Genomic DNA, 9,995 nt, shown 5'->3' with positions numbered 1-9,995 from the left:
CGCCCTAAAAAAGACTAACCCCCAATCCAAATCACTCAGAACGGTAGAATGTGGTCTGGCAAGCATCTTGTAGAAGAAAAAGTCAACCAGAATATTAAATTTGTTGAGATAATGAGACCAATTAGCGGCCCCTCAGATAGTCCTTGTACAGGGCCGACACCTGTGCTAGGCGCCGAAGTGCAAAGTTGGCCATATCTCAGGAACCATTTGGATTTCTGTTCTAAAACTTGGTACGGTTTTATATCTTGACTAGTTTTATTGTATGAATGAAAAGAAATCCAAGGTCGAGTTGGTTCAAGCCTAGTTTCAGACTGCCATATTTGTATGTGTGTTTTGCATAGGCGTTTCGCATGTGACTGTACATATTTTATTTCTTGTGTCTTATTTCAAGGTAATGGGTGTTTACATTTTTTTGATAGATTTTGATACTTTTGTATTCCATCAATTTTGTAAACAGAATTTGAATCATAAAAGTGGATCTGCATGTATATGTACAGATGGAGATCAACATTGTATACATTGTACTAGTATGGCTCAAGCATACTTTGAAATACTTAAAAGCTAATAATATCAGTGCCGAAATACTTTTTTCAGCCAGGTTGTCCAAGTGGCAACCTGAGTCAAAAGCCAGGTTGCGCCAACAACATTTCAGGTTGCCCACTTTGAAGTTGTTACTTTCTTCAAATCAGCTACTTATCCCTTATCTTTTCTTCCAATTATATGTAACTATGTAATTTGTTTTAAGTTATCAAAAAATAAATACAAAAGCTTATGCACGTAGGTGGGGGGAAAGCAGTGTTCCAACTGCAAAATTTCAGGTTGCGCAGTGTGCAACCTGGGTTTAAAATTAAGTTGCGCCAAGCAAAATGAGGTTGCATTTTCAAGTGGGCAAGTGGGTATTTCAAGCCCTGAGTATTGTATTAATAGTCAGAGTAGTGGTTTGTGTGCAGTACTGATTTTTAAAATTACAACTGGGTACATTCTTTTAAATACATTTTGTCATTAAGTCATGACTCCTTTGTGCCATATTTGTAGATAACGTTATGTATCTAGAAAATAAAACGATATGTTGACATATCTTACCTCATGGGCTTTGTCAATTGTATCTTTCTCCCAGCCATAATGAAAGGTGAATTTGTGATTCCAGAACCAGAGAATTACCCTGTTAAAGTTCACCTTTATCCACGGGGTAACTTATAACCGTCGCATTTAAAAATTGGGCATTTAGGGATATCAAGTCGATGGACTGTGGCATTAAACTGCAAATATTGAAAACATAACAGTTTATATTGAAAATATTGCAGTTTAAAACCGCCAGCCATCGACTTATCAGTATACATACATGTTATTAAAACAATGGATATAGATTTCCCTGTGGAAAAAGGTTCACAAGTGTTAAATTCTTTGTACTCAGTATGAGAAGAGGTAATGATGAAGGTCCTGTGCCTTTTGGGGTTATTAATCTACTATCTCTTTGCCATGGTTTTGGAAGGCGGAACCCATGCCCCTTCTTTTACCTTGTGCACCCTTTTACCCCAATCAAAGTCAATTTCCCATTTTACCCGAGTAGAGTGAAGAAAGTCGTGTTGTCAACATTTATTTTGGTTGACCATTGTTCTCATTACGATCATTTGTCTGGTGTTATTTTATGTCTGTGGTTTCCCCCAGAAATCATTGCACTGGCCAGTAGGTGACTGTGAATAGAGTTACCTGTACCAAACTGCCTCTCTCAAGGATGCAAAGTCTAGTCAGAAATGCCAGAATGAAACCTATAGCCTCTTGGTCCTGTTTCTGCCGGCATAATCAGAATCTTAATCTGCTGTATTTATTGTATTTTTTTGTCGGGGTGAGGGCCAGTAAAGGTTGTTCCCCCGCCCCTTCCACTTGTGTGGTGAATTTTAATAAACAAACTAGAAAGGTAATATTTGCAAGCAAATACAGAATGTTACCTCCACATGTTGTAGTCTAACACTGGCAACTGTTTTGTTCATTCTTATTTGAACATTTCTAAATGTAGTGACCCGATCCCCTCTAGATCTGACATTTGCTACATTATGTAACCGAACACCACATGGTGCCTGCTACTTTACCGGTTACCATGGTGACAGCCGTCTGGTCCAGGTCGTTGACCTTATTTGTGCGGAGAAGAAGAAGAAACAAAGCAAAAACAATATGTTCCCTTCTGTGAAGGTAACATAATAAACATAAACACAACACATCTGTGACTATGTGGTGTACCAAGGCAGCTTTGATGTACATTTCAAACTGCCAACTATAGGTTCATTTCTAGACAGTGTCTGCATTAGCCTGGATACCATACCCCAACCACAAAATATATCTTTCGTGTTAGGGTCTGGCAGGATGGCTGTAGAAAGGCCCTTGATCAGAGGGAGGAGAACCTAGGATTGATGACCACCACAGGTAGCCAGCTAAACACACCACAGTTGGTCAGCAGGTTATCACAGTAGCGAATCAGGTACTTAGTGGTCACTGTTATGGATTCAAAAAGTACAGTTGGGGTGTTTAACCAAGCAGGGGTGTAATTACCTTCTGCTGATCCTGTGCTGTTCTATTGGTGGAGTTTTTTGCCCACTATAAGGGGCAAAATTGAGAAGAGTTCCTATCCCATCCGGCCAGACCCCTGCACGATAGATACTTGAGATCGGGCTGGGGTTTGGTAACCAGGCTATGTCTGCATGGCCTTGCCACAGCTACTTTCAACTACAACAGGTGAAGCCACGGCTATAAGATACCAGACAGGCTAACTTACTACACACAATTAAGTACAACACTAGATCCAGACAGATACATTTCCATACAGACAAATACATGGCTGCTACAGTAACTAACCAGTTAAATCCAGGTATCAAGCAATCATCATTAATCACCAGATTGAAATAGGCACTGATAAACATACAAATCACTGGACCCCTCACCAGTAGAAAAAAGTTTGTACTGGAGTGGATATAGACTATGAGATAGAACATTGATTTGTATTTGTCAACTTTGTTTTATTACCTTCATGAAATGTTTACCTCCATGAAATGTCATGGAGGTTATATTTTGCCCTGCGTTTGTGTGTGTGTCTCTGTGTCTCTGTGTGTGTGTGTGTGTGTGTGTGTGTGTGTGTGTGTGTGTGTGTGTGTGTAAACAAGATAACTCAAGAACGGCTGGGTGGATTAGTTTCATACTTGGTGTGTTGGTAGGGTGTGATGAAAGCTGGAAATGATTAGATTTTTGGCCCCCTAGTGGCTCCCCTTGGTACTGCAGCGCAACTTCCGGTTTTGCTATCTCGGTGTTCTGAACATGCTATGGTCACGATTTTTGAGTATTAGATAGCTCTTGTGCTCAGGAAGAAATGACTTAAGTTTGGGCCCCCTAGCGTCTAGGTTTGGGATAGCAGGGGCATTTTTGTCAAAAACTTCTGAAGAGGATAACTCAAGAAGGGAACAACGGATTTTCATGATTTTTGGTATGTAGGTACCTTAGGCATTGTTGTACATGATAACATACTAATAATGCAAAATAGGAGTACATTTGCATAATTAATGAGAATATTCTATAATAGCAGTTTTTTCAATGTATCTCTTGTTCCAGATATGCTATGGTCTTGACATGTAGGTGGTAGATAGCTTTTAGTGCCATGACAAACTGGGGCAAGTTTCAGCCCCCTAACATTTAATTGTGGAACTGCAGGGGCATTTTTGTGAAGACACTTCAAAGAGGATAACTGCAGAAAGGAACGACGGATTGGCATCATTTTAGGCATGCAGGTAGCTTGGGCAAAGATGTTCATAATGATATGCATGTTATGCAAATGAGGACTTAATTTGCATAATTAATGAGGGAATTGTATAATTCCATTGTTTGCAATAACTGGAGTTCAATAAATGTAACACTTGTTAATTATGATAGGTCTAATATAAGCAGAAACCAAATATGGTAATGAACTAATTTGCATAATTTATGTAAAAATGGAAAAACCGCCCATTGATTTTCTTTTGATTAATGCTTTTATAATTTTGACATGTGTATGTTAGTCAATGATGAATAACACCATGCATAAATTATGTTAATGTATTAATCAATTGCATGAAATTCACAAAAGCTCTAAATATTCATGGAGGTATGAGGTCGCCGAACTCTAGTTCATATTGTTTCATACATTTTAGTTACCATCTCTTTTGTCTCCAACATGAATAAATAAATAACCATATTTGGATGTGTGCCTCAAGCGGGAATAGTCTGATGCTCAACAGACACTACAATTATGTACATGATTAAAGGCTAAAACTTATTCAACCATGCCTTACACCTGCCAAAATGATAAATATTAGACTATACTACATGATATCTGTACATCGATCATGAAGAGCGGTTGGACCAGTCTTGCCACCAAAATATCACATGTTGCGAATCGGGCAACTAATCAAAGCACTGTGCGACAGGGCGGGCGTATCCTGCATTTTGGTGGCGGACAACTGAATCAGGCACGTGTCCAGTTACTAGTTTCATTCTTCTTTGCATGGAACCTTTCGCTAAACAAAATGTTGTACCAGTAGAACTAGTCAATTTGATACTCTCTTAGGGTTTTCTCGTTTCATTGTGCTAAAAGTAGAAGATGGGAGGGTGTAGAAAACGGAGTTTTAAAGGGTGTATTATTGTTAGAACATAGCAAATCGCAGTTGGAGTTAAGACATAACTAAGTTGAAAACTGTCGCCGCAAGTTGAGCGAATGAAATGCGTCCGTCTCCGTTTTAACTTGCCTTAATATGTTTGTGCATTCTTCCAAAGAAATATAAGCGTATTTTGTTTTAGAAAATGATCCATGGGAGACCAAGATCACCTTTTCAAAATGGTTACATTTCACTAGTCTCTACCAGACTCGTAGAAATGGAACAAATAGAGAGGAATATAACCGGCCAGGGAACAGCTCGCGATCCGTTCCCTGGCCGGTTATATTCCTCTGGCCGGCTTACTCCTCTATTTGTTCCATTTCTACGATTTTTCCAGCGATCCGGAGTCTGGTAGAGACTAACATTTCACATCACCTAGCTATACCTGTTGTATTGTGATTTTATTATAAGTACTGCATAGAAATGATTATTTGTTAAATATGTGGCGTCGGTTGCTGCAAAGTTCCAAACACCAGTGCGGTTCATGTTCAGGTCACAGTTGGCACCATGGCAGCCGTCTGGGTCAGCTTCGTGCTGGCAGCTGCATGTTTCTCCTCACTTGACGCGGCGATCATTAAGGTACATGTACCATACATACATATACTTTACCAAAGTATGTTCTGCAAAGAATTTGTAAAAGGACAACGAATCCGCATGTCCTCTAATTTGGCGAAGCGTAGTGTTGTAAACTACATCAAATTTATTTTGATGATTATTGACACGGCTGTGTGCAAAATTAAGCCGTTTGATGACGCATAATGTTGTATTGGATCGTTATCTCGAAGGTCGGCTTAGAAGGGTGCTTAAAAGAGAACAGTAGAGCAAAACCTGTGACCGGCCTTTCGCGATCCAATGCAAGCCTTTGTAATGTCAACAGTACGGCGTTTCCTTATATACCGAGGCTGTCTCTGGCATATCGTCCACAACACAGGTTAACTGGACGCAAAAAAAGTTACACTTTGAAGAATGTTGTGTGTTGTCGATTACCTTCAAATCATTTGCCATGATTTCCAAAGTCAATCTTTTCTGTTGATTTGAGGGATTTAAACTGTTAACACACATTCGAGCATGTGAGGATATTGTTTTCAAGGAGAACGTAAAACACACGAAGAAAAGTTGTACGGTTCAAGTCAGTTTCCTTGTACTGTACGATCTGTATGTCCTAAACAGAAAGGCCATCAGATGATGTCTTTTGAAGATCTCCACAAAATAGACGAACACCATAATCTCCAAGGCAATGAGCAGATGTTGAGAGAGCTGTCTGCTGTTGAAGAATTGCTGCAGGATCTCATGGAAGTGAGTTCAATTCATACACGAAATCATTTGCATTTCACCATTCTTATGAGTTTGAGAATACGTGGTACGTATACCAGTAACTACTAGTAGTATGTTCCTTTTCTAGAGAATGGCCCAACTTGGCACTTAGTAACCGAGCAAGCCTTGGTGTATCGTTATTTGCACCAGAAGATTCCTTTACTCATCGCGATTCCAATTACATGTTTAGACGTCACTGTAGTAACCGTTGAGATGGTTGGGTGTTTGGAAGCACATTGTAGGTCTGGCCATTGCCCTAACGAGTCTAATCCCAATGATATATGTAAGGATGTGAACTTCATAATGTCATTCTTACCGTGACTTTTCAGGATACAGTCGAAGACGCTCTGTTTGACAGCATGCCGGATGAAGACGATGAGAAAGACGAAGTAGGACACAAAAGGATGGTAAAATGTTGTTTTCATTCTGACCATTTTGTGTACAGCCATGATCAGTCACACAAAGTTTCAGTTCACACATTGTACCATTGTTGTCCCTCGTCAGTTTATAATGACGAGAGTTCTGTCACTATCTTGATAATCATTTCTTCTTTCCCAAAGCTTGTGTTGAGGGGTGATGAGCGTCGCGTCATTCCGTTTTGGAACAGAACAAAACTGTGCAACTACCATGAGTGCTTCAGGCAACTGAAGGTTAGTTACTACTTTGCATTGAACAACGTAGGACAGTGTCGGTATCGGGGTTGCTTGATTTTTGCATTCTAGTATGTATGTGTGTGTGTGTGTGTGTGTGTGTGTGTGTGTGTGTGTGTGTGTGTGGACGGGATTCCGTTGTGAAGTGTGTGGAGCGAAAACGCATTATAATCAATAAGTAGGACATACTCCCCTATCATTATCTTGATAATACCTCCCCTTCAGCAATGCAGGTGCGGGTGTCAGCATCTTTATTTCGCGTTAATTGCCTCTTATTAGACTGGCTGACAAAAAAGATTGAAACCCTAAGCATATATTCCCTATCGGCTATATCATTATCTCCTGATTATCACCCCTGAAACACTGCAGGCGTGGAACAGTGATTGATCTCCGTAATGACAGGGCACCTTCTCTGTTGTTCACCAGGTATATTCAAACACCGTGTGGATTCTTGACTTCCACGACCGCTGTTGAACTTCACTACCAGGGCTAGTAATTTGGGGAAATGTCAATCTTGATGAGTAATCTGTATGCTAGACAGCTTTTGTTTGTGTGTTGATGCACATGTGCCCTACTTGTTGACTCTTTGTTTTGACTTCGACTATTGCCTGCTGACAACGCCCCCTTTTTTGTCATTCATAAATTAAGTGAATATAAAACTGTTGTTCTTCAACTGTTGTGCCTTTGCTGCTGTTTTTCTTCGCCGTCTACTAGTTTTCTTCGATATAGAAACAGTCACCCTGGGCACTTCATCTAGCACAGTACTTATTCACGAACCGTTCAGCCGTTTTGCGGTAGCCTGTGAGAACACTCCTTTTTTGTATCAGTCAACAATTTTTAACAATTATACCCTGTTATAAAAGTACTAGTATTGTTGCTCATGTCCCTCCTCGGACGTAGAGTTCACCACTTAAAGTGGTCAATTCCACGGCCGTGAAACTTATATGCTACATGACAATATCCACGGATTTTAGAAATAGCTCTCGTTCTCTGTCCGACAGACATGGCCTGAGGTTCCCTACTACCTGCTAAAGGATGGACACTTCCTTGTCGACTGGCCAACAAAGTATATTCGTATGTTTCTGATATACAACAAGAACGCTGTAAGTACAACCAGGATATATTATCAGATATTTTCTATTTTCACCTGATAACATCATGCATTATTCCTTGTAACAGAAATGATGGGTTTGGAGATAACTATTGGCTGCCTAAAGCTAGGGGCACAAACCGCCGCACTTGCAAGTGCGTGCTGTCTACGTGCCAAAACGTGGGCAATCTTTTGGTATCCGTAAGTGGTAAGTACCGTCTCCGTACGAACACGTGGCGATTCCCACGGATTTGGGAGCACTCAGACACGCCGTAGAAATTTAAGTGCATGCAGAACTTTCTCTGCGTTCGGGCTGCGCATTCGCCCTCCGTACGTGCCAGTACGGGCGACGCACCTGCCATGTACAGACTGAACGTTTTCAGGAATACGTGGCGGACGTGGCCTCCACAAAAAACGTACGGACAAATAGCAAGTACGGCTGGTTGTGCCCCAGGCTTAAAGCTTGTGTGTCTAAAAGTGCATTTCCAACAAAATGAAACGGCAGTATAGCAAGTTGTAATCTACCCTCTTTATTTTTTTCTCGTGTGTTATTGTTATTTATGTCATTTTACCCTCAGTTTGTAAAGGTATTCAACAAAGATCGCCAAGCAGTCGAAAACCACGCCTTGGAAACTGTTGCCATCATAGACAAGGTAAGGCTATGTTAAGGCTAGGTTCCTACATATACTAGGTTTTAAGTACGAGTATATGAGAGTCCGCTCCAGTCGTTTTGACTTTTTTACTGTGTGTAATGTTTTCCTTTTGTTCAATCATTCCATTCGACTTGTTGTAGTTGGTGGTTTTTGGTGTATCCCCGAAGACATTAGGAGATATGAGCAACATGCCATAATCATTTGTTGACAAACCGTACCGTAAGTATGTTTTGTATCACGTGACTCTACATAGGCGTATAGGACAGTCAACTTTCGCGTGCTCCTGAGTGGTGTGGAGATTCTGGAAGAATTCTGGCCTGGGGAAACGGAGAATCCTCATTACTCTCAGTATCTGAAGCCGAAAGTCAGGGAGCACGTCTGGAGTAAGCTGCAGTCGTCTGAGAAGAAGTTTGACACGGCGGCGTACATCGCGTACGTTCCACGCTGTGCATCAACATTTTGTTTGTTTGAACCTTTGTTTATTCATGAGAAGCTCAAATCGGCCAGCAGGCCGCTTTTCATTGAGGTCATGAGGGAGGTCAGGGTCATATAAAATATAATACAGATACAGATTGCATTGAGTACTATTAGATTCATCAACCTATATCACTACACATACATGGTACAAAACATATAGTGGTGCAGATGGCTCAGTGTTCATAGTCCGTGTCCGTTCGTTTTGGTCAATTACTTTTACTTCAAGAGTCTCTTAAAGCTGGTCAGATTTGGAACCGTACGTGTGTCTGGTGGTAGGTTGTTCCAGACATTGGGTCCACGGTAGGCTATTGATCTTCTGAGGGTCTCTCGCTTAGGTTTTGGGACAACCAGTTGACTACTTGTGCTTTGTCTGGTTGTCCGTGTACTCTGGAGTAACATTCTACAGTACTAGACAATACATTCTACAATAATAATACATCGATAATTTTCTTTATGTTTGCTAATGATAAGCTATATCCGAATATATATGCAACACGTGCAGCTGGTAGTTTTGAACTTGCTGAGCATTGATGTTGTTCTTAAAATGGGATGTATATGGAGCACATGAAACAGAGCCTCTTATAATTATGGTCATCAGAGAATGATGATCACTACAAAATAGATGCTGCTCCTGATTTAAAGAAATCAGTTAGTTCACCTTTATTCGCGGGGTAACCTTTATCCGTTATATTTAGCACCAAGGTATTTTGGGATATCAAATCGACTGACGGTTGTCTCAAACTGCATTATATTGAAGAAAAAAAGCAATTTGAAACCACTGTCCATCTACGTTATATCCCCAAATATCTTGTTTTTAGGTACAACGGATATAAGTCACCCCGCGAATAAAGGTGAACTAGCGTTAGCTAGTTGACATCCAGGGTATTAAGTAAACATTGTACATCTATCTTTCAAGTTCATGGCCAGGCTACTTTAATAATACAACAGACCCTTGTTTATCCAGGGGTCCACCATATTGGCACGGGACAAGCGCCAGCGGTGCCGGGATGGGCGACCTGTGTGTTGTGAAGGATGTCAACGCCTATCCTTTCATGATGATCGGGGTACGTTTAAGTGATAAGTATGTGTTTGTGTGCCTGCGCGCGTCGTGCCTGCCAAAATGTCTGCGTGTCTG

At 40.7% G+C, this 9,995-nt stretch overlaps 2 protein-coding genes across 5 annotated transcripts in view; both read left to right on the top strand.

Moving 5' to 3' along the window:
* The window catches only part of LOC118411487 (kinesin-like protein KIF25), a 31,142-nt gene extending 30,055 nt beyond the window's left edge, over positions 1-1,087 (top strand). For all 4 annotated transcript variants that reach the window (XM_035813776.1, XM_035813778.1, XM_035813777.1 and 1 more), the window contains exon 19: positions 300-1,087. The gene's annotated coding sequence lies outside the window, so the exon portion shown is untranslated. The remainder of the gene's footprint in view (positions 1-299) is intronic.
* Positions 1,088-4,352: 3,265 nt separating this feature from the next.
* The window catches only part of LOC118411806, a 9,363-nt gene continuing 3,720 nt past the window's right edge, over positions 4,353-9,995 (top strand). The window contains exons 1-9 of the mRNA XM_035814292.1: positions 4,353-4,490; positions 5,169-5,255; positions 5,847-5,972; positions 6,320-6,379; positions 6,551-6,640; positions 7,642-7,743; positions 8,309-8,383; positions 8,637-8,815; positions 9,825-9,924. Coding sequence (XP_035670185.1) covers positions 4,368-4,490; positions 5,169-5,255; positions 5,847-5,972; positions 6,320-6,379; positions 6,551-6,640; positions 7,642-7,743; positions 8,309-8,383; positions 8,637-8,815; positions 9,825-9,924 — 942 coding nt within the window. The 5' untranslated portion in view covers positions 4,353-4,367. The remainder of the gene's footprint in view (positions 4,491-5,168; positions 5,256-5,846; positions 5,973-6,319; positions 6,380-6,550; positions 6,641-7,641; positions 7,744-8,308; positions 8,384-8,636; positions 8,816-9,824; positions 9,925-9,995) is intronic.

Source organism: Branchiostoma floridae, chromosome 3 (genome assembly GCF_000003815.2).
Source record: "Branchiostoma floridae strain S238N-H82 chromosome 3, Bfl_VNyyK, whole genome shotgun sequence".
NCBI classification, from domain to species: domain Eukaryota; kingdom Metazoa; phylum Chordata; class Leptocardii; order Amphioxiformes; family Branchiostomatidae; genus Branchiostoma; species Branchiostoma floridae.
Note: the sequence above shows the minus strand (reverse complement) of the source record. Positions and strands in the feature narration are given on the sequence as shown.